General features: G+C 41.4%; 1 protein-coding gene across 3 annotated transcripts; it reads left to right on the forward strand.

Annotated features, from left to right (window-relative positions):
* The first annotated feature begins 1,756 nt into the window (after nucleotides 1-1,756).
* LOC131434441 (protein dopey-1 homolog) lies at nucleotides 1,757-24,123 on the forward strand. 3 transcript variants are annotated; one of them, XM_058601156.1, is made up of 11 exons: nucleotides 1,757-2,308; nucleotides 3,681-5,319; nucleotides 12,301-17,056; nucleotides 21,543-21,728; nucleotides 21,817-21,964; nucleotides 22,032-22,184; nucleotides 22,251-22,446; nucleotides 22,739-22,750; nucleotides 22,869-23,036; nucleotides 23,103-23,244; nucleotides 23,305-24,122. In XM_058601156.1, the coding sequence occupies exons 2-11, from the start codon at nucleotides 3,749-3,751 to the stop codon at nucleotides 23,518-23,520; spliced, it is 7,548 nt and encodes a 2,515-aa protein (XP_058457139.1). In that variant the 5' UTR covers nucleotides 1,757-2,308; nucleotides 3,681-3,748; the 3' UTR covers nucleotides 23,521-24,122. The 3 variants fall into 3 exon arrangements, with proteins under 3 accessions (XP_058457139.1, XP_058457141.1, XP_058457140.1); XM_058601157.1 differs by lacking the exon at nucleotides 1,757-2,308 and adding an exon at nucleotides 2,626-2,767 and having other exon boundaries at nucleotides 23,305-24,123; XM_058601158.1 differs by lacking the exon at nucleotides 22,739-22,750 and having other exon boundaries at nucleotides 23,305-24,123.
* Nucleotides 24,124-25,338: the final 1,215 nt, after the last annotated feature.

Below are 25,338 nucleotides of genomic sequence, written 5' to 3' on the forward strand. Positions count from 1 at the left end.
AGAAAACTAGTTATTTCATGTTATATATTGAAACAAACGAATACATTTTATTACATGTAAAGGGTACAAGGGTGGCAAAAACTCGCTCATAAGATTTGATTTTTTCTATTCATCAGCTCACCACATGATTTACGATGCAATCCGAAAAATGATGGTAAAGATGAAAATCATCGCTGATTTAAACAAACACACTCACCTATACAGAGCACCGCTGACATCAAATTATGATGGTATTGATGGTTCTCAGTTTTGATTTCATAGCATTTAACTCTCATTCCTAGTTTTAAAAGGTGAGTACTGAGTTTGGCATCACTGTACCGAGCTACACCGGTGAGTGTATTCTTAAACCACAGAGCTGCCAACACAACCCAGATTTTCGGTTTTGTTTTTGCTGGTACTCAAAACGAACACAAGCGTTAATGTGCGAAAAAAATGTCGAACCGTAGTGTGATGTATACCATAAACGATTGAATTTCATGTTTCGAGCTAAACACAACTGGCTACTGAAACGAATGCGTTCTCCAGCATGCGAGAACATGTCTTGAGAAATGGATTGAAATGGCATCGATTCGAACATTGGCCGCCCATGGCAACTCTGGTGGGTGGGGAATACAAGCGAGACAGTTTCATAAGAATCTGATTCAATGTGTTGATGTACAAACACATCAAATCACAACTCACAAATCGTCTCTCAGTGGGTTCTAATATTTGATGAGCAGTCAGCGCTCATCTGCTGATTGCTTGACACTACGATGTTGAGACGATGTTTTCTCTATACGAATGGTTACCCAGTTACTCAACTCGTTTAGTGATGCTTTTGAAACCGATTTGCAGGTGAGCTGAACTCGGTGATGATGAAGTACTGAGTTGATTATTGCCAGCCCTGAAAGGGTAATTAACAATCTTATGAAAATGGACATTTTGCACAACGCAAAATTATTTTTTTTCGCTGTCGTTGAGTGAAAATTTAAAAAGAACTATTAGTTTGTTGAGTACATCTTTTTAATTAAACTAATCGTCGTTGTACAGAGTGCAGATTGAGAAACAAAATTGATTTGTATAGAGAAATGTACTGAAGACTTTACTTTGTATCTGTAGTGACCTTTAAGTATTTCATTTTAGGCAGGTGATCGATCTTTCAGCTTAGTAACAGAACTCTGAACCGGTCATCATTACTACTCTTCCATCGGCAAAAAATCAGTAGTAACGAAGAAAATATCCCACCGGTTGTACTGATCTGTAGAATTGAAAACCTTGAATACAAGGCACTGGTGCAACTGATGTAGCATTCGTGAAAATGGGCTTGTGGTAGGTCGATGTACATCTTCCGTCTAGTTGCATCTTTCAGATCCACTACGTGGATTCTATCGATTAAAAATTAGTTGAATTTTATATTCAATCTCTGTCCAACCAGACTTAACGTACCTGATACAAGCTCTTTCCGATATTCCGGGATCTCTATTTTCAAATTGTTTGTTTATTTATTCTAGGGTATAGCTCGTAGCAACATAAACAGTTTTGCTCAATAGGATTATTTTTAACATTATCAAGGGGTCATTAAATTTTTGATAACTGGTGGTAAATCATCAACGGACAATTTTAATGCTAATTTTTCTTCAGAGTGTTTGGTCGGTGCAACGGTGTAAATTACTTTTGTCTCCCTGCGGGAAAGTGATACTTATTCTTTTTTATTTACGTTTGAATAGGGTCACCAACAATGACAGCTCCGTCACTGACAGCTTCTAACAAACTGATAGTCGTGTCGGAGCGGAGAAGAAAAAAAACGTCCACAAAGTCATCCGAACTTTCGCACCGTTCAAACGAGAGAAGACGAAATTCGGTGTGTTCCAGCAGAGCAAAGTTGCAAATTTCGATCGAAGTTTATCATTGAATTGTGTTCGAAATTCGAGAGATCACAAAAAATATCAAATCGATTACGATACTGGTACGAATAGTGCACAATTAAAACGATGAAGTAGTGAAAATTTCGGATCAGTTTTTTTTTCTTGCATCCATACAGACAAGGCCAGTGAGCAAACACAAAGAAGAAGAAGAAGAAATATCGGATTTTTTTTCTTATAAAGAACGGTATTGGCCTCCTGTTGGTGCTTTTGGTCACCGTTCGATATTATTGTTGTTGCAGCAGAGCAGTGGTTAGTGTATACAGCAGAAGCAATCGAACAGCAGGTTTCACGGGGTTGGGAGGGGGATATAACGTTAGTGCTGGCGTTGCTGAGGCTGAAGTGTGTGCATTGTGTTTTGATACAACAAACAAACCGAGCGATCAGTGTTCTCTCATCAGAGACACGTAAGTACCGTCAGTCCGATTGAAGGGAAAAAAAACTGCTGAATGAAAGGGGATTTCAGATGGGTTTGTGTGTTATTGCATGGGGCCTGTAATGTTATGCATTAGGATAGAGATACCTAGGTGGTAGCTAGTGCCTAGAAAAGTGTTAGGGTATGTGCTCGCTACAACGCAGTAGAAGTGATAAATTTTCCATGACTAGTTGCTATTATTTTTCGATCATGTTTTTATTTTTGCACAACGATGGATTGATTTGCTGGTGAATTGAAACACATGATAATAATCATTTTCAAAATGCATTTATGGCTTTTTTACGGTAGGATAAACGAATCGTGATAATCTCGGTATGGTACCGTTTTGGTGCAGTATGTTCCGACGACTTGCTACCGATGATGATGATGATGATGGGCTGAAGCTCAGCTGCAGCAACCGCGAGGGAGAAAGGAATAACTGTATCGCAATGTGTGTATGATGTACAAATCAGTCTGCACCGTAACTGTTGTGTTGTGGCAACAATATGTAGCCTAGCATGGGAACACGGAGGAAGCAAGAAGAAAAAAAAGGGAAAAATAATAGTGACCGACACCCGTATTGAGGTCATGAATGATTTAATTAAAATCGTTATCACGCGCTCGTGTGACTTCTAATGCTTTTTTTGTGGAATACGTTTGCTTTCTCCTACAATCCACCTGAAGACAATTTTGCTAATAGTTTGCAGCTGTCAGTCCGGCACCCAGTACCAGTGGAATGACCATAACGGGCTGTGTTCAGTTTCATCTCATGGGAAAATTATCAATGAATAGAAGTGGAAGCACATTCACAAGCTATCCAAATAATTCCAGTTAGAACAGCTGTTTCAAAAGTAGCAGCAGATAACATTTTTCGACCCACAGATTCGTGTGAAAACCTCGCCCAAAACAAAATGTTTCCAACGAATGATTCATAAGCGCAAATACTTCCACTTTCTTAGTCCTCGCTCTCTCTCTTTCTTTATCTTAAGTAATTAGAATTCAGCTGATAGTAGGAATTTACTTTGCTGTGAATGGTTCAAGTACTCATTTCGTCATTGTTATCAAATACCTAAGAAATGGTGACGATATTTTCTATTTCTACAAGAGACAGTTTTGCTAGCGTATATTCTTATCGATTCTCAACTCCTCTGTTTGGATTCAGCTGATGGAAAGCAAAGAAGAAAATATTAGAATCAGTCAGTTATTATCACTTATTAGCTTGCTTACGTTGATAGCGTTCTGTCCTACCCCACACCGATAATTTGTACTACGGCGTGAATCAATCCATTCGTAACCGAACTTGCTGATTGACCAAAGAACTTGTAAATTAATCTGTTGTTTTTTTCTGTTTCCGCTTTCCGCAGGACCGTGAAATTCGTCGGCATTACTGAATCATCGCGATCGCAAACCGGCATCGGCTGTCAGTTCAATCATGGACACGGCCACCGGATCCGGGCTGATGGAGGAGTACGATCTAATGAAGCAATCCAAATATCGGGTTTACATGTCCAACATTGACAAGACGCTGAAGAACTTTGAATACTCGAGCGAATGGGCGGATCTGATTTCGGCGCTCGGCAAACTAAACAAAGTCATCTCGTCCAACTCGCAGTACCAGATCATTCCGAGACGGATCAAAATCTCGAAACGGCTTGCCCAGTGCATGCATCCGGCGTTACCGTCCGGGGTGCACCTGAAGGCCCTCGAATCGTACGATGTCATATTCAGCAATATCGGAGTCGACCGGCTGGCATCGGAACTGTTTATCTACAGTGCCGGGCTGTTTCCACTGTTGGGCTATTCGGCGATGAACGTGCGGCCTCCGCTGCTCTCAATCTACGAGCAATATTTTGTTCCTTTAGGCGAAAAGTTGCGACCGGCACTGAGTGGATTCCTCAGCGGAGTGTTTCCCGGTTTGGAATCGGGTCAGGATCATTTCGAGCGAACTAGTTCCTTACTGGATAAGGTATGTCAAGCAGTCAAACCGGAATGCTTCTACACGTGCCTGTGGGAATGTATCGTGACGAACGCTTCCGTTCGGCTACCTGCGATCACCTACGTGTTGGAACATTTCGACAAAAAACGGTCCTGTGTTGAACAGAAAGAACTGATGGGCAGCAGTGTCGAGCTGCTGGCCACCGGATTGTGCAGCTGCCTGAATGATTCAGTAATTCTGGTGCAACGTAACACACTGGAATTTTTGCTATTGGCATTTCCACTTCACGCAAAAATTCTGTCCAAAAGAGACGTCATTAAACAGGTGAAAACCGCTCTAAACACAATTCTCAGGAGAGACATGTCCCTCAATCGGCGGCTCTATTCGTGGCTTTTGGGGGCCGATACAAGCCTGGGTAAACACCTGGAAGATATCGGCCACGACGGAGAAACCTCCGACCCAAATAGTTACTTTGAATCCCACTCGAAAGAGGTTCTCATCAGTGCGTACAAACTCATCCTAAAGTCCAGCGTTGCGTCCAATCCGGTCGATCTGAGCCCGTACAGGATACTGATTTCCCTGCTAGATAAGGCGGAAATTGGGCAGCGAATTCTGGATGACGTCCTGTGCGACATAATCCGAACGATTTCGCTCTGCAACGGGAACTTGGAAGTTCAAAAATCTGCCAACCTTCTGTTCTCTACGTTCGATCCGTCCTACATCTGGAACTATATGACGCTCCTGTACCGAGACAGTGCGGTAAAAAAACGTACCGCCGAGAAACGCCATCCCAGCGGCGATAGTCTCAGCAGTGCCAATATTCGGGAACACATCAGGATCGATTCCGGACCACCGGGATCAATCGAAGTTTGCTTCCTGACCGAGTTTCTGCTGGAAACACTATCACTCGAAATGTACAACGAAACGACCCGGGTTTATCTGCCGAAATTTCTACTGTCGCTAATACGAATGCTTACGGTGTACTCGGAAAACATGAACTCCAACGAGGTGGCAGCGTCTCTGAAGCTATGCGTCAAGATTGTCGCTAAGGTGCAACCGATGATTATGTGAGTATAACGGTTTCTGATTCTGATCCTGAATTATTTCTTCTTACTTTAGTTGTTTGTACGTTCCTTTTATTTTTTATTCTTTTTTTTTGACATGGCACATGTATAAATGCTTCTTTGTACTGAGTCTCTTCGACAACCTTTCCCATGATCTCTTTATCATTCAGTGTGGTTTGGGGAGCTGTTGAGGATTGCTTGCGGTCTGTTTAGAAACATTTGAGATCATCTTTAGCATTCTTAAGAAGGTCATGCACGGGCACATCTGTGATATCGTCCCCCACATATACGAGCAAGAAATTGTTATGCTCAACGCAGTAGGCTTTGCTCATGTTCGCCGAGAATTTTGGCGACATCAACCATATCGACATAGGTACATTTGAAAAGGAGCATTAGGTTCAACTGCAGCCTTTTGCACGTTATGGTACATACTTTCTTTAGCGAAGTTTCACTCAATTTAGTTTCATAATCTAGTCGAGAACTCAGTTCCAAAGATCTTGCCAAAACCGATTTAGGATTTGGTTCCAGAGTCTTAGTTCCAAATTCTGAATCTCTACTCCGGAACTAAATTCTAGAACTAAGGTCTAAACCTAAAATTTAATTCAGAATTCAGGTGAACCAGAATCCATGTTCTGAATTCAGTTTTAGAATTCAGTTCCGGGATCCAATCCAAATGAGATTTTACACCACGTAGGTCTGTTGTTGCTACCGTTGGTGGAAGGTGTTTACCACGACGTCCAGTTCCAAGCAGGCAACCAAGCGAAATCAGTTTTCCTCATTGTTTCCAAAATTTTAAGTACACCAAATTTTTCAGTTACTTGTGGTTATCTCACACAATTAAAAATTTAAACGTAAATTGCTGAACATATTCTGATGGCATTTACGATTAAGTTCTACCTATTCTTCCACAGGGCGAATTTTTAAAAATCGCCCATGGTAAAGTAAGATGTACTTATTCACGTTAATACAACAATGTTATAGTTGTTTATTTACTTAGAAGGAAAACTTCGCATAGTTGTTTAGGAATGTATTATTAGTTCTAAAAAAACCTATTTATCGAATTCAGGAACTGAACCTGAGTTGAAGAACTAAATACGTGCAATTTGGTGCTAGAACTGAATTCTGAATTTGAATTCCGAAACTAAATTTAGCTTTGAAATCATGTTCCAGAATTGAGTACCAGCATGCTGGATCTGAATTGTGGATATTATTTCTGAAACAGAAATTTAAAACTAATTTTTGAAGCAAATTCTAAACCTTAAATTAAGTTCAGAATTCAGGTGGACCAGAATAGATTTGGAATTCAATTTTAGAATTCATTAACAGAACTCAATCCAAAATTCAATTCCTTAATCCATATCCAGTATTTAGCAGCTGAATGCGATACGCGTCCAAGTAAGATGTAACATGCAAAAAGTCTGCTTTCATTGCTGGCGGGTGACTGTTCCTCCCAACGTCCGATGTCCCCGACCTGAACGATTCACGCTTTATACCAGATTTGTTGTTACTGATGTTGGTGGAAGAACCTCACCACGACATCCAGTTCCATCTAAGACACTAGAAACAATGAGCGATTTTTGCATTTTTTTTATCTGTTTATTAATCTTATTTTTGTGTATTACATCAACATTTTACAGTACAAGTGTTTTGACCCTTTGGCCTTTCATCTTTGTTGTTCATACGATTCGTTATTAATAATAGGTGTTTTAGTTACTCTTGTTTTACATACTAATGTTTAATCATAATATTAATTTTAATTATTTATAAAATATCTACCTACTTATAACTTTATTTAATTTTTTGTATTTCAGAGATTGAGCACCTCTCTTCAAATTTCGTTCAGTATTGTTCGAATTTTTGTTCTAGTATATCTAGGGATCTCATGTACTTCACTAGTCCTTGTCCAAGGGGGTAGATTTAGAATCATCTTTAAGATTTTACTTTTAATGCGCTGAAGCCTAAGTTTGTGTGTCCGTGCACAGCCCCGCCAAACAGGGACTGCGTATTCAATTGCGGGGTAGATGATTTGTTTATATACAGCCATCTGATTCTTCAGGTACGGTTTAGATGTTCTACAAATCAGCGGATACAGAGACCTAATGAGTATGCTGCATTTTTGAACTATTTTGTCAACATGTGACCTGAATATCAGATGTCTATCAAAGGTGAGTCCTAGATAGATAACTTCGTCGGACCATTGAATGACCTCATCACCGAATCGTATTCGGCATTCGTCTGATGTAACAAGTTTTGGAGATCTTGAATGTGGAAACAAGATGACCTGAGTTTTTGCTGCATTGATCACAATTTTCCAGCTTGTAAAATATTCAGTTAGAGCGTCCAGACCTGTCTGTAGTTTATTCTTCAGAGAATTAATGACACGACCTTTGTAAAGAATGGCAGTATCAGAAAATTGTGACAGAACACCACCACCCGGAAGAGGTGGAATGTCTGATGTAAAAATGTTGTATAGGATGGGACCTAGGATACTTCCTTGGGGTACACCAGCAGGAATACTAAATCTTTCTGAAAGTGCATTATTCAGAGAAACCTGGAATGCTCTATCTGCAAGATAATTTTTGATAATTTTAATAAGATACATGGGAAAATTATACCGATGCAGTTTAAACACCAGGCCATCGTGCCACACATTATCGAATGCCTTTTCAATATCCAATATTGCCATTGCAGTCGTTTTGGGCACTGATTTGTTTTGCTGGATGACGTTGTTAACCCTTGTGAGTTGGTGGATGGTGGATCTTCCTTTCCGGAACCCAAACTGTTCTTCCAGAAATATATTCTGTTCATCTGCGAAAGCAAGAATTCGCCTTTGTATTGACTTTTCAAACATCTTGGATAGGGCAGAGAGTAAGATGATGTGCCGATAGCTCTTGGAAAGGGAAGGATCTTTCCCCGGTTTCAAAACTGGGATAACTTTAGCTAACTTCCACTTTGAAGGGAAGTAACCAAGCTCCCAACACCTGTTAAAAATTTTAGCTAAGAAGACAAATGAGCGAATAATCAAATGTTTCAGCTCAATGTTAAATCTGTTGTCGAAACCGGGGGCCTTCATATTTTTGGATTTTTTCACAATAGCCATCAGCTCATTCGCAGTGACTCTACTTTCCTCCGGAACCAAGCTGTCTGATTGGTCAACCTCAGCTACGCTATCAGCAACGGCTCTTTCATGTGGACTAACAATGTTGAGTCCTAAATTGTGAGAACACACAAACTGCTGGCCTAGCGCATTTGCCTTCTCTACTGGTGTGATTAAAGGTATTCCTTCAGCTGCGTCCTGGGGTGACATCAGAGGAGGAATAGGCTTCGGTTTTTTCTTAAGCACCTTCGTTAAGGACCAGAAGGGCTTTGAATGTGGGAGAATTTCTCGAAGCTTTTGCTGGAAGTTCCTGTTGCGAAGCTCAGATATCCTTTCCTGGATTATCCTAGGTAAGTTGTTATAAGAAGTCTTCCTATCTGGGATGCCAGTTCGTTGATACTGCCTCCGGTAGATATTTCGAAGTCGGATGAGTTTCTTGGTGACATTGTCGATTTGAAGAGAGGAACTCGGCATATGTTGTACTGGAACCGTCCTATCACGAGCGACTGTGATTGAATGCTGGAAGGAAGTTAGGGCTGCATCGATTTCCATCGGGGAATCTAGTGGCAAATCGATATTAATAAGTTGGTCGGCGATTTGTTGAAATAGGGCCCAATAATCGATAATAATCCCTCCGAGGTCGAATAGGCACTGTTTCTGGTGAAGATCCCAACGTCAATATTACTGGAAAGTGGCATATAACCTTTGTATAAGTTGTGTCTATGAAAATGTCTGTGAATGTTCCACACAAGGGTTTTGAAATATTGCAACCTAGTATGAGAATCATCAAGTCGAATCATTTTCGATTTTCTGCGATAATTGTCAACTTGCGATAATCTTTGGGTAAATTCCACACAGCACCTATCATTGCCAGACTGTAATATTTTTTAAAGGCCTTGAAATACTCAGAGTATGAAGTGGAGCGGTTCATGCATTGAGAGACACGAGTTCCTGTATCATCTTCTACCGGATTGAAAATGTTGTGAACAATATAGAGAAATATCGAGCAGCTTCTGTCAAATTATCGGCAATCACCAACACTGCTCATCACCCTGTAATTTCAAGAGTTCGTATTCACGAGTGGCTCAAACGTTTTCAAGAGGGATGGGACGGAAATTGTGCGTGAATTTATTAAAAAAGAGTCGTAATCATCGCTTAAATATATGGAATATCGATATCCGCAGCGGCGATTTATCGTATTTTGACAGAAAATTTGGGTCTCAGAAAAGTTTGTGCTCGATTTGTTCCGCATGGTGCTTCGAATATGAGCCCGAAACCAAGTTTAAAATAAAACTTTAATAAAATTTTATACGAAAACACTGGAGGATACACAATTGATGGACAAAAAATTCAAAAAATGGCGAAACTAGGAGTCGCGCTGTGTCCTGGAACGTTTGAATTGCATCTGCACCACAATTGCATAAAGCATGTTGCTAATTCTCATCATATGAGCTAAAGACAACGAGGCAACGTGCATGCAATGAATAGACTTGTGCAGACTCACCCGTCTTGGCGGCCATTCTCGTCCTCTGCTCTGGTGTCGCTAACCGCGCGACCAGCCGTTATTAATCGCGGATCCGTCCTTGCGCCGAAAGACAAGCTTGTCACCTTCACGCCGGAAAAGACTCCCACTTCTCGCAGGTATCTCCCGACGTGCCAAATCCGATGGCCGCCCGGTCCAACCGGTACACGTTCGCACTCGCTGGCGGAAACTGACTACTAAAAACTCACTCTGGCTGTCAAGTTAGCCTCGTGTCAGAGTGAAGCAGTGCGCCCAATTTTCCAGATTTACAGTTTATCTGCACTCTTAACTTAATCTACCTACATGCACGTAATGTTTAAATTTACTTAGATTGTTTATGATTCGGTTTTCATAAACCAAACGTTACAAGCAGTATTGGAAATCGTCGCTTTATCATCAAGCGCGCAAAACTCTTACTACTGGAATAATGGGAAAAGTCGCTTACACAAAAATATCGATATCTCGGTTAAAGATGAATGGAATTTAATTTAACAATGCAAAGCTTGTTGGATAGCGGTTACCGTGGGGAATCTAAGTCTAAAAACATATTCTGTTTTCAAGGTCAGTTGTGATCAGATATGGTCAAAAAAACTGAAAATTCTATATTTATGAAAAGAGGTAAAAAATTCTGACTGGGTAGTTTGATTGTCGAAAAAAATATATATGAGACTACGTGGACTTTGATAAAACATTCCTCCCCCTTCTCTCGTCAGGGTTTGAAATATTAATTCACCGGTGAATGAACATATAGTTTTCATTGCATTATAAGCGGACATTTTTACCGCTCACAAAAGTAAAATTGCCAGCCAAAAAGACCTACATAATCGAAACGCTAGTGGAAGCAATTATATCCCACATATACACAGATGGTACAGTGTGCTGGTGTTAGAGTCTTCGTGAAGCACAGAAGCCGTGAATGTAATTTTCTTTCTCGAGGTCTGAACGTCGTAATCCTCAATAAAATAATTCATAACAACTATCAACTATGTTATCTTCACGAGGCTGGATAGTGCTGAACATTAAATATACAGTTTTCGCCAATGGCTCTTAACTGTCGAATGTTTGTTGCATATCATTTATTTAATTCAGGCCAAGTTAATAATAGAGGGTAATTAGTTATTCTTGAATATTATGAACAGAAATAGCAGGAGCGCAGAATTAGTGATCTGAGTGATCTGACGATCTAAACAAATACTGCGAACAAACAAGCTCTTCGTCTACTTGCTGCTAGAGAGAAACTAACTCCTGTTACTTCTATAAATCAAATTCTTACCAAATAACATTTAATTTCGGTTTAAAGCTATGTCCATTTAGAATCCGGAATAATAAAATCATCTGTGTCTTGGTAACGAATTGACGTACAAGTATAATTAATATATCAGAACAACGGTAATTCACTGTACTTTAAGGAAAAAAATATCAACACAAATCATTTTTCTTCGTTTCTAGTGAAAATTCGCACTTTCTTCTTGACTCCTCCCATTAAACGCTGAACAACCTCCGGAGTCAACTCTTTTGACAAATTTGTTCCACATTTTAGTCATCTGAGTCGCATCCCGAGCCGTTTTTTCTACTTTTCTCAACCTTCCTCAACGCTTCATTATTGTCCAAAATTTCTTGATGAACCGGAACTGTCAGCAGTTGGGTGGATTTATGTTTTTATCGATGAAATCTACGTTATTATCGTGGTACCACTGGATGACTTCCCGGTTGTAGTGGCAACTCGCCAAATCTTGCCAAAACTTAATGGGCTTTAATGGAAATTAGTACGCGGTTTTTGAAGCATTCTTCCTCGTACAGCTTCGAGTCCATCGTTTGGTCTTTGCTCCGCAGCTGCATATCCCTTGCCAAATCATCAGTTTTTTTGACACATTTGTCCACAAAAGTAAACTCAAATTTTACAGAAACATCTTCTCGTACCGTCGTAATAATTGGTGATTTTCATTGTTATTGTGATTTTTATTGCGGACCACGTTAGATTATCAAAGTGGGAGTTCAGATTGCTTACTCTCTTCTCGGTTTTCATCTGGAATAACTTTTGACTCACTGCACGAAACATCGTGAAATTTATACCACCGAAAAGAGCGCGCCTAGGCAAACAAACCGCTGAAAAAAAAGGTCACTTTCCGTGCCGCTGCAACACAAAAAGTGATTCCGGATTTATGTTTTATGAAATGGTCCCAATAGTCTAAATCCCAAATTATATCCCTGGGAAGTTTCATAATTCTAATTAACTTCTGCTGTGAAGTGTGCTATCATGAATTTATTTTCTATGGTCTGATTTTCTCGAATATCTTAAAAATAATAACTTTAGAAGTTTACATTTCGCTATCGAAACTAACTCGAATCCCTCTGGTTTCCGCAGGTCGGAAAAAGTGCTGGATCTCTCGATCAGCACCCGCAGCAACAGCGTAACACCGGAAGGTCAGGAAGCCAAAGAAACGGTATCGCTGGAGAAGAGCAACTCGGACTCGAAAATCCACGAAAGTTCCCTGCAGGTAACGGATAGCTCTTTCGCGCGATCCAACTCCAGCCAGGGTTTAAACAAGAAGGGTAAATACAGTAAAAAGTCGAAAAAATCGAAATCCTACACCAAACTGAGCGAACTGGATCCGTCGGTAAGGGGTTCGAACGTGAGTGTGGCGATGACGAACGGTTCGCCAGCGACGATTGCCACGGCCAGTTCAACACCGAATCTGAAAAATGAGGACGGTGCTACCGCAAGCGGAGAATCGAGCCAGGAGGAACGACACAGCATGAGCAGTATTGGTGAAGATGGTCAACTGGATGTGATGGTGAAGGTTCCTGTGGCGCAGCAGATGTCGTCGAAACCGTCGGCTCCGGTAACTCCAGCACAACTGCCGGACTGTCCAATTCTCGAGAAGTGCATCAAGCAGTACGTGTTGTTCTATGAACTGTACGTTTGTAGACAAATTTTCGGTGGAACTTCGTCATCCACCAGCTCGGGGTCCTCCTCGGAGCAGGTTAGTTTGCAGGATAATTTGTTCATCACTTCCGGCGATACCAAGAGCTTGCTGAATGACGATGTGTTTGTAATTAACACTTTGCTGTCGGAGTTGGAGGAAACATTCCGGGTGCTACAGATCGATGGAATGTCGGACAGTAGGAAACTGAAAGCCATATTGGCAAAATCCATGGATGTCCAGCGGGATTGTGAACAGTGGAACGGTATGGACGTGTCGTCGGAGAGAAATCACTTTGAATTGGAACAACTGATGGAAGGTAATGACGTCATAAAGCGACTACTGTCCGTACGGGTATCGGAATCGTTGCGGAGTGCGTTGAAACTTGCCTGTAACGTTCTGACTGAGATGTCTTCATTTCCAAGCTACGGAAGCGATTGTGGTTTGAGTGAGAAGTGTAAAGACATTCCGGGCTGGTTGAAAGCACTCACCATTCTGACTTCGTTCATCGGCGATCTGGATACTCAGCTGTCGGCAGCTCAGACATTGATTGACATGGTTAGTTTGATTAGAACAAATGGTCGTAAGCCGAAATCGAGTAGCTCCGGTACCACATTCGTGATGATGATGCCACTGCTGAAGCTTTCGCATGTGACGTATCTCGAGAGGAAGACAAAGGTATTTCAGGTTCTTACGACTATGCTGTGGAATCATCTGAATGCGGGACGGATGGAGGCCCGAAACATCAGCGTTCTGCTGTACCGAATTCATAGCTGTTTGGATACGAAATTTACGGAGAATGTGATAATCGGTAAAATGCTTACACCGTCGCGCAGTCATAACCAACCCGATCACCGGAGTTTGCACGTCTACTGGTCAATTCCGACACTGTCGATCACGGAACTTAAAATCGATCCAACCGGTTTCCGACGGTTTCAGTTGCTGTGGAAACTCGGTCGCGATACTCATCACGGCAAGGAATTCGAGAAACTTTTGTTTTTGGTTCTTGACACCCTGTCGTTGCCGGATAACCTATCGATTAAAATATTCGTATCGAAATGGCTTCAGGAAGCGCTGGTACGGGGCGATATGGGACGAATACTGAAACCACTGCTAAAAATTTTGCTAAACGAAAGCACCAAACGGATGAGCATTGTTTACACTAAACGCTACCGGAAGGATAACGACACCGGCAGTGAGTGGGAAAAAGATCTCGTGGCGGACGGAGATTCGTTTTTGGATAAGGAATGTTTTGCTGTCAGCTCCGAAGACGGTTACATCCGGTACCACATGGACAATGTGCTGAGTAAAAAGCGTAGTCCGATTCGAACGATTCAGAAGAAAATTTTCGGTGTCTCGATCGGATCGAAATCGAACAGTTCGCAGGTGTCCAATTATATTACCAGCGAAAGTTCGAAGGAGATGGCGACGGCGGGTTCGGCCGCTGCTATTGATGAATATTTGAAAATGTCAGTAATAATCAATCCGTTGGAGTCGTCCGAGTTGAATGGGAAAACATCTCCCGGTAAAGAAATGCGCAACCGGTCCAATTCGACGGGACTGATTGAGTGTTGTGAGCAAAGCGTTGGACTGGAATCCGGTTCACTGCCGAACGGAGTGGAGAGGAAAGAGTTTCACCGTTCTACCTCGGACATCGACGAAGCCAGTGATGGTGATTTCGAAAGGAAGAAGGGACGGCTGAGTGGCGGAAGCTACAGTAGGTCAACGACGGCTACCGGGTTCTACGATACGGAAACCATCAAACGGTACATCGAAGATGGTCCGATCGTTGACTTTGTGAGTAAATCGGGTGATCGATTTAAAAATCGTAAAACCTATCTGATATCGTCTAGTGCGGCCGGCTTGGCGGCGGATGATGACGGTTTCGTGTCGTCTGTTTCGGATCGAAATCTAAACTATTCCTTCATATCGAACTCATCGTCTGCCACGGTGACCGGCGGAAATGACACCGGAATCGTGTTCGAATTAGGTTCGGATGAAGCCGGAGGTACGTCGGAAACGACGGCCAGTGGAAGTGCGTTCGGCGGTGGATCTCAGCGAAGTAGCAGTACCAGCAAAGACAGTGGTAAAAGCAAAGAAAATGATCCGGCCAGTTTGGGACGGCGTAAAAGTTGGCGACAGTCATCGAAGCTACACCCATTTCAGTCTCATTTTCTTATCTACGAGTCAATATTCAACACCAAACAAATTCTGTACACGTTGGAAACGTTAAAGAACATATTGGCCAACGACAGTCGATTTTTCCTGTGCCTCTCGGTGACCACTTCGGTTTCCAGTAGCCAAATGCGATCGTTGCTGATTCGGCATCGAAGAAACATTTTCGGTAAGGGTTTTAGCGATGGTCACGATGAAGCGGAATACCAAAGTCTGTACAGAGGCTGTATGTATCTGGAGGTGATCGTGACGATTCTGCTTTACTACACTCGAAGTTTCTATCAGAAAGACGAGGAACAGAAGGTGCGACCATCGAACGATGACATCAACGGCAATGCCAAAATTCAGCTCGAATGTATAAAACTGATGAGAAAAATCTTCACCGAGCTGCTGTTCACTGTGAAAGATGTCGGTAAAAACCTGGCCAACTACATCGCCGATCTGATGGAGAAATGTAAGGTTCAGAAAATCCTACTGTACTGTATGACCTCATCGGTCAACTACTTCACGACTCCGCAGTCCTACACCTACACGGACGAGATTCTGGCCAACAATGATCCGGAAAATACTCGCCTCAATGCGGAAGCATACCAAATCGAACTGTTGAATCTGTTGCTTGCCGTCATAAAACTGGAACACGAAATCATGGTGCAACGGAACGACGAACGGTTCATCGAAGGCATCAAGTATGTACTGTCCAGCAATTCTCCGACTCGACCGGCTCCGGAAAACAAACGCGTCTACAAGTACATTCCAAATCAACTGGTTAGTCAGCAGCCAATGTTCCTATCGGCGGTACTGTCCGCGTTGCAATCGGAGAAACTAAAATACATACACAAAAACTGGACCGATATGGTAACGTCCTGTCTGACCTGTCTGCCGCTGAACAATCTGACCAACATCGTTATCAGCATCATTCACCAACTGTGCGACAATCTGGATCGAATAACGAAACGAGACCGAATCTACAACCAGTGCACGGATTACATCGTTGCCCAGCTGGAGGCCATCACAGTATTATCGCACTACTGTCTGCTGGACAGCTCGCAGCAAATTTCCTTAGCAAACGTGTTTTGTGCTTCGAGCAGCACCACGTCGTCGGTGACGAACTCCGGACAGATAATTAACAGCATTGTAAATGTGCTGCTGTCCTCGTCGCTTCTAAGCGGAAATCAAGTCAAAAACAGTCACCAGGAAGTAGCGAAAACAGCGATTCTCAGTCACCTGCCCCGGATAATCATCACCATTGCAACACTCTGGGAAACCAGCATTAGTGAATTCCGTCACGTCAAACACCAGCTGCTGGAATTTCTCAGTCCAATCTCGCTGCACTACGGTACCAATTTCCTTACCGCAATTTCGGTTGCATGGTATGAAAGATGTAGCGACACCATCACCGCATCTAGCAGCGTTCCTGCGAACTCGGAAGGCACTGCCACTGCTGACGTAAATAGTGAAGGTGATTTCTTCCACATTATGGCCAAGGCTCTTCCGCAAGCTTGCGACAATCAACTGCTACTGGTGAAACTCATCTCCGGAATTCGGATAATGTCGGTTGATTCATTCATTCAAACCATGCATCAGGTGATCAAATCACCACCGCAAATCTACCAACCCCCGGTCGGGTTAAATCTTGCCGTCAGCGCACTGGAGTTGCTCTTTTTCTATCTGAAATCTGTGGCCCAAACGCAGTTCAACGACTGCTGGAGTTCTCTGTATGCGCTGCTGAAAGACTGTCTGAATCTGCAAATTCCGGCACAGTTCGTGGCACTATCGATTTTGAACGAATTCGTCCAACGATGCCCGAATATCCCATTCAGCGATAAGAAGGACCTACGCGATCTGCACGACGTTACCTCGCGACTGGTGGAAGCCATTTCCAATGTGGCCGGGTCGTGTCTGGAGCAGACGACCTGGCTACGGCGAAACCTCTCGGTCAAGGAGGAGTTCAGTTCGATCGAGAGCACCAAGGACGGACTGCTGATGCCATCCAATCAGCACTACTCCATACAGGCGCAATCGGTAAGTGTTATTGCCTACTAGAAAGACAATCTACTACTAATCAGTTCATAAAAACCCTTCTCTAAGTTCAAATAGTTAAAAATACTAATGTGTAGACTGTCCAATTCCGCCAAGTTTACACAACAACCGATTTTTTCCGTACTGAAAATGTTGAATTTTGTTTTTTGATCACAAAGAATACTTGTGGGAGCTTACGACGCGCATGCTCTTGGCGGAACATAGTGAAAAGTGGTATCGAAAATTTAGTCCACCGAAAAAAGCCGAATTGCAAGCATTGTTAAACGAACAGTTTGAAGGTCAAACGCAACAATAACTCATAGAACAATTAAATGTAACCCAGCACACCATTTCTTTTCGTTTGAGAGCCGTGGGCAAGATTTTGAAGATCAGAAAACGGGTACCGCATGAATTGACAACTCCTGGCTTCAGTTTATAGACTTCTCAAAGTTGCGCTAAAATTGCACACATGAGATTTCCGGAATAGATTTTTTTTATAATAAAAGTCTATTACTTATATGAAACGTCGAGATTTTGTGTTACATAAAAAAAACTTGGATATTATCATTCATCTGCTATTAAGGGCTGAGGCCAGTAGGTCGCGTATAACCACGTGGCTCGCGCTGCGTATTACATTTCCCTCCATGCTCTCTCGCAAATGTGCAAAATGATTCTCGATGTGGCCGAGTGGCCAAGAAAGTTTTTATATTTTCGGTTACAAGTTTGACTACATCACATAAAATCACTGAGCCGATTTTATTTCTCTCTCATGTTTCGTTACGTTACTAGGATACAAGAGCAGAAAAAATGGTGCCGCCATAGAAATCGAATTACCTTCACAAAAATAACACTCATTTCATTTTTATCGCGACAACATATATGTTTTTATGCACTAATCGCATCTAAATTAAATTATCTAGACATTGTCAGGTTAGATTTTTGATCCATGCTTTTGAGGGCGAGATATACAATGAACAAGTTGAAAGACGGCGTTTTCAGCTATGCAATTCTTCCTTCAGAAAAAAGACTTTTTCGAACGCTAAAGTCAATGAATCATTCTGAAATTTTCACAGAATAATCTAAACTAATTTTCTAAGAAATTGTCAGCTGGTTTTTTTTTAAATTCGTCACCGTTTCTGAGAAAATCAGATTTGAATAGCCGAAAACAGCCCTCTAAAACGCCCTAAAACACACTGGCCTCAGCCCTTAATGAAGCTCGTGCAACATCTCGTCGAACTTGTAGTGTATCGAGACCGATTAGTAACCCGCGACTTTCGTAGCTTGGTAGTTGGTGAGGACTGTTGCCGTAAAGCGAAGCAAATAACTGCCGGTATGCCATCTGGTCCTGCAGAACTCGAAGACTTCAATCCAGCGATAGCCATCTGTACCGAATTCACGTGTATGTCAATGGAGTGCAAAAAGCAATTAGATACCGAAACGTTGATTGCCGCTCGTTCGATTTGCTGTGGGGATAATGCTTCAGTAGAGAAAACACTAGCGAATTGTTCCGAAAAGAGCTGACAAATTTCTTGAGTACTCGAACCGGTACGCTCACCGAATCGCATTAACGATGGTAATCCAAATTCCTTCCTTTGCTCATTAACGTACTGCCAGAAAGCTTTTGGGTTAGACTTTATCCTATGCTGTACCTTCTTTAAATAATTGGCATGGCAGCGCTTCACGGTTTTCTTGTATAACTTATTTATCTGAATATAATTATTGCGCAAAACGTAACCTCCATACTTGGAGTATCGTGTCAGAGCAGCTCTTTTGGATGTTTTTAGATGTTTCAATTCAGCGGTTAGCCACGGCGGATGTCTGAATGAAAGTTCAGCGCATTCCCACTTAGAAAAAAACGTTCAACGGTGGTCCTTCATTGGTCCAATACGTTGGATCATTGGTCCAATGAAAGTCCAATCAATCGTTCAACGGGAGGCCAACACGGGACTCTCGTTTGCCGATTTTGAAACAGACCGTTGAACCGAATGCCATTTTTTTCGTTCAACAAACCCGGCGGACAGAGGTCCATTGTTGAGCCATTTTTAACATGAGGAGTTGGAGCCCCGTTGGACTAGTTTTACTGCAGAATTTCTGAAGTTTATTCCACTTATTTGTTTAAACTAACAATACATACCTGCACAATACTTCTACTTCACGTAGAATAACAACAAATTTTCTTTCTATGGAAAGGTAACACTTAATTTTCACACTATTTTTGCAAGAGAAAAAACAACAAACCGTTCCTGCAAATTGAACGAATATTTCGTGCAATATATCGTTCAACAAGCGCTCAAAAATCAACAAAATTGAACGGCCTGCTGAGAGGGTTGTGACATCAATAATGACATTTATCGTGAAGATAGAGATTCGCATTTCGGTAGTAACATGTGATTAGGGCATATCGCACGATAGGCCCTTGCGAATGTTACATAATATAATGCTCATTAATTTAGTACTCATTATTATTAATCTAGTATGAACATCGGCGAACACGTTTCCAATGAGTTTTTCGTTTCTTCCGGAGTTCCGCATGGTAGCCATCTCGGGCCTTTGATATTTTTACTGTACTTCAACGACGTCAACTTTACTCTAGAGGGTCCTCGTCTATCGTTTGCCAATGACGTTAAGATCTACTCTTACATTCGAACCCCAGAAGATACAGGTTTTCTACAACGACAGTTGTTGAGCTTCGCTGAGTGGTGTAAAGTTAACCATGTGAAATTGAATCCTGACAAATGCTCGACCATTACGCTCTCGAAGAAAAAAGAGCCATTTCATTTTGAATACTTTCTGGAAGAATCCCCGATAGTCAGGACGACGTGTGCTAAAAACCTTGGTGTCCTTCTATCAAAATTGATGATTGTGTTTCCGAAGAATTTGTTGCAACGTCTGGAATTCCACAGGGGAGTCATCTTGGCCCCTTTGATTTTCTTACTGTACTTCAATGATGTAAATCTTTGTCTGGATGGACGAGTTTCTTTCGCTGATGACCTCAAGATCTATAATATCATCCGCTGCTCAGGAGATGCGGCATTCCTTCAACGGCAATTGGAACTCTTTGCGAATTGGTGCAAAACCAATCATATGTTAGTGAATCCCGAAAAGTGCTCAATCATTACGTTCACAAGGAAAAAGTTACCGTTCAAATTCGAATATTATCTTGAAGGATTCATGATTAGTAGATCGACATGCGTCAAAGATCTTGATGTCTTTCTCGATTAGCAGTTATCATTCAAATAGCACATTAACTACATTGTTGCGAAAGCTTCACGCTGTTTGGGATTCATATTTAGAATGGCTAAGCACTTCAATGATATTTATTGCCTGAAGACTACTCGTTCGTTCTACTTTCGAATATTGCTCAGTAGTCTGGAATCCTCTTTAACTCAATGGAGCTCATAGAATAGAATCTATACAACGTAGATTCGTACGTTTTGTTCTTCGACGATTACCTTGGAATAATCCACATGAACTGCCGAGCTATGAAAGTCGCGGATTGGACTACAATGTGTCTGTTGATTTTACAATAATAAACAATACTATATCCACCAGTGCAGTAAAACTTCATTCAATTCAATTGAAACTGAATGTGGAACACATTGACGATCACCCTACTGCAGTAATCTTCACACTCTGACACACACAACGTTCGCTGACGTACCGAATGGGCAGCATTCAGTTCTTCACTCGTTTCTCTTCCAATCGAAGCTCAGTTTTACCACCGTCAGTTCTCTTGAAGTAACAGAATATCTCCTTTCTTTATTAGTTCGGTTTTATATATTTTTACCGAAAATGGAGAAACAAGAAAATGTTGTCTATCATAGAGCAGGCGTTCCAAACCTGTGGGCCGTGATATTAAAAGGTTATGAACCACTGTTTTTTCAATAACCATTGAAACTAATTGAAAGAAGAGTCGAGAGAAAATAGAAATGATCATTCCCCTTCCTTGATGTCGGTCTAAATATTAATTGGGATATAAAGAACTATAAACTCTTTCTGCGTTGCTTTTACGTACATTACTTTTTGTCTTTATCGGACGAACAAACGAAAAAAAAACGGATGTTCGCTGGTTGATGCACACTTCCACTGTCACTAACCAGCGACTAAAAATAACAGTACGGCATTCTGCTCAACCGAATTACATTCCGAAATGTTTTTCTTCGCATTTCATTTCTTGTCTTAGAATACTTTTAAATAGAATTTCGTTAGTCGGGTGTTTGAGAATTCTAGAACAGTCCTACATTTCCTAGTCGTAGAGAGTTTTAAAACAATAATAACGTTTTTGAAGCACAATTTGAAAATGTCGACGACATGCTGCTGAAAATAAACAGACAAAATATTGTATTGGAAAAGAGCTTTGGATCAACTAAAGATTCTGCACTGATGAGTCAAAGACGAAAAGAATCTATTATTCATTTGTTCTAAAATAATGTTTTTTTTGCAATTATTCCACGCTTCAAAATAGTATAATATTTCTTCCCCATTTCAGATTCTTGCAGTTATTCTTGCCCCACTGCTGGACGTTGCTTTCAGTTCGCAGGAGAAGGACAAAGTGAACACGATCGTAACCGGGGTCATGTACAACATTGTGCCTTATCTGAAGACCCACACCGCGAAGAACATTCCGACGTTCCATGCGTGCTCCAACTTGCTGGCGAGTTTGAGTACTTATCAGGTTAGGTCATATATGCTAAACAATAAAAAAAACGAAGAGAGAAATGTCCTGTCCTGTGCACGTTGTTTCATTCCTGTCTTATTTACAGTACACTCGGAAAGCGTGGCGAAAGGACGCTCTCGATTTGCTGCTAGATGGGACCTTCTTTCAATTCGACAGCCGTTGTTTGCCGTACTGGAAAACTATCCTCGATAGTTTGATGACCTGTGATAATACCACTTTTAGGGATCTTATGAGTAAGTCCGTTCATTTCATTTGACTCATTTTTCATAAAATTGACGCTCTCGTTTCGTTCCCCTGCAGATCGCTTGCCACTAGCACAAACTGGAACTTTAAACATATTCACCTCCAAGGAACAAGAGTACGAACAGCGAGCGCTGCTGCTGAAACGATTAGCCTTCGTCATTTTTTGCAGCGAGTCTGATCAGTATCATAAATATATGCCAGAAATTCAAGGTTCGTGTGATCTTATTTTAATAGTAAAGCAATAACCAAATTGAAATCCGTTTATTCTGTATTTAGAACAACTTGCCAACAGCCTTCGACTGCCCCAGGTTGTGCCGTTGATCCAGTCGGCTGTGTTTCTATGCTTCCGCGTGTTGTTGCTTCGTATGTCCGCGGATAACGTGACCAGCTTGTGGCCAATTATTATTGCCGAAATGGTGCAAGTGTTCCTGTCCATCGAACAGGAACTGATGACCGACACCGAAGAATTCAGGTGGGACAATTGTGCTACGTCATATAGTCGACCTTTCTCACTGCTTTGTAAATAAGATTAATGCCTTTCGGAAAAGAAAACCCTGTTAACATTTGTAGTTGGCTTTTTGTGTGAGCATTGGCCATGGAGCAACTCTACTTCTATCCGCTGTTCTATAGCGCATACACATTCTTCCGTGTCTAGTATATTTATCATTATCGCAAGCGTAAACTTCAACTTCAAAATTTGACCAACCATTCTCTCTTTTTCTCGTTTTGTTCCATTGCATTCCGTACTTTTGTATTTGTGTCAGATCGCAATCGAGGTAAGGATAATGTCAAACCTTCTGAATCATCGTCGTTACCCGACCATTTCCAGTGTGATAATTCAGCACATAACCGCCAGTAATTTGAAACACCATTTGGTCACAATTTCTTTTACAGCCAACACATCCGGATGCTATCGGGACTGGACACTGCTTGGGTGACCAACACAAACAATGGCCTGTACTCGTACGGACATCCCCACTGGCGAATGGTTCAGCTCGAAACGGCAAAACTGTTGGAGCTGGGCTGTGTACTGCCGGCAACCGTTCTACCGCACTTTCAGATGTAATTATAGCTTGGTTTTGACACTTATTATGGTTCTAAACAGAAGGTAAATCTTCACCTCGCCAGGTACCGTTGGGCATTTGTGAGCAGTCAAAGTGAAATCTTTCTGAAACCGGGAGGTTTGGATGATTCGAAGAACGTTGCTTTCATTCCCCATGTCACCCGGATATCGCAGCTGATGGACTTCCGGTATACATCTCACTCACCGGTAGGGTGTCCAGAAACCGTACATGGTAGACGATCGTTTCATAAAGAGTATGTTTCACAGAAACCTCAGACGACCAAGGGAAGTCACATCATGCTGACCTGTCAGTCTATCAACACCCTGCAGGATTTGTACAGTTTCTTCTCGACCCTGTCGATGCGGTGGCCTTCGCACATTTCCTACACGGCCGACACCGAGAAGGACACCAAGACCTGTCTGGAGGAAATCGAAAAAGTGTTGGCGTTGGATTTTCTCGAGAAGATGCCCTCGACCAAGTAGGGGTCATTTTTATGACCTTTCGCGGAACAGTAGCAACGGGCTGCAGAAGGCCAGGCCGTAGTGCAACTCTAACTAACCTACGTGTAAATATTAGATGTACTCATTTTTTGTTTTTAGTAATCGGATATTTAATTCATTCGGCTTGTGATTACTGTTAGTATCTGTTTATCTGGCTTTTTTCGATGCCGCTTCAATTGTGTACAGAAAGAATACAATGTAATAACTATTTATTCGAAATTAGATTAGGGCAGCAGTGTTAGATGATGGTGATCATAATAAAATTTATTGTGACATGAAAAAAAAAAACAAACAGTTCTCTTCCAAAGTGAAACGACAAAAAGTGATAGGATTCAAATCGGAATGAAGCACACAGCGTACACAGACAACAACAACACATGAACATGAACAACGGCGGAGCGCTTGGTTCGCGTCTGCTGCTTATTTTACCGTTACAGGTGCTTTTTTCGAGTCTAATCGAACGCGTTATACGATATAAAACAAAAAAAAAACAGCAATAGTACATGTTTATTATTTAAAACTAAACGAAGAATCTAGTGAATGTGAACTAAGTTTAAATTTTTAATTACCTAATAAAAAAGTTACATAATTGTTTTAAAAAATCCTGAACTATCATTTCTACTAGTTCCCTGTGATATATCACTTCCAGTACCTCTACTTCATTAAGCTGGAAAATATTTAGTAACAATTACTCACTTCCTTTGTATTTTAGGAATTTGGAATCAATCTCATTTCGAAATGTATGTGATTTGTGTGATTCAATATTTCTTTCTTTCAAGACTTTTATTAGAATATGTGCATTCAGGTACGTACCTAGATGGGGGTGGGGGAGAGGCGAGGACGCCTGGTCCCTCCCGAAATCAAAACGACAGCGATAATAATACATAAAATTGGACTGGATGATCGGGAAGATTCTCCAAATGAAGAAGATATTCCGCACCTATTTATAACTGAAAATACGAACGCAGGCCACTTCGAATACATGTTTTAACTGACATCGGCACGAGTGCATTAAGGGAGACTCAATGGGTCGGAAAAATCCACCTTGTTCACCAGATTTGACTTCCTAGAACTATTATCTGTTCCCAAACCTCAAATCATCTCTGAGAAATTGATGTGAGCTTCGTTTTGGAATTTTTCACCGCTACTTCCGGAACCTGAAACCAAAATCAGTATAACCAAAGTAAACTACAAATTTAGAAGATGTTTTCCGTTCTCCACTAATCGGAGTTAGGAAGCTATTTCCGATCACCTTGCAAAATCTATCGCATAATTATGAAGTATTGTAATGTAATGAAATCTAATATAGTAGCCTTATCTCGAACACAGTCACCAATTTTACACTGAGGTTCCTTTTTACGCTGGGGATACGTACAGCAAAAAAAAAACGCGTAACTTGGGAAATCCGCGTAGAAAAACCGCAAAACTTAAGGAAAATTTTTTTAGATGCAAATATCTTAGAATGCATTAACGTCCAGATCTGGTGTAATCTCGAAAAAAAAATTATAGTTATACTCCTAAGTTAAGGTGTATTTCCGTGCCGAGGACTGAATGGCTGCAGGAGGTTAAACAATGCAGTCGTGAACGGAATATCTTGGATTTTTCCCTTACTGGATACACGCAATGCTTGGCAATCGACTTCTTTGTTCGTTGCTTCGGCAAGCAGAGATTACAAAGCTAAGTGTCTGTATGTGTCCTCAAGGTGGTGTACTATCCTCACTTTTATGGATTCTAGTCGCTGATGGTTTGTGAAGGAAACTTGATAACCTTGGATTTCCGACTTATGGTTTTACCGACGAT

This window comes from Malaya genurostris, chromosome 3 (genome assembly GCF_030247185.1).
Source record: "Malaya genurostris strain Urasoe2022 chromosome 3, Malgen_1.1, whole genome shotgun sequence".
NCBI classification, from domain to species: domain Eukaryota; kingdom Metazoa; phylum Arthropoda; class Insecta; order Diptera; family Culicidae; genus Malaya; species Malaya genurostris.

Coding starts and splice junctions, on each gene's coding strand:
- LOC131434441 (XM_058601156.1), top strand. CDS start 3,749: ATGGACACGGCCACCGGATCCGGGCTGATGGAGGAGTACGATCTAATG. Junction 21,729..21,816: donor CGAGTTTGAGTACTTATCAG/GTTAGGTCATAT, acceptor TCTTATTTACAG/TACACTCGGAAAGCGTGGCG. Junction 21,965..22,031: donor CACTTTTAGGGATCTTATGA/GTAAGTCCGTTC, acceptor GTTCCCCTGCAG/ATCGCTTGCCACTAGCACAA.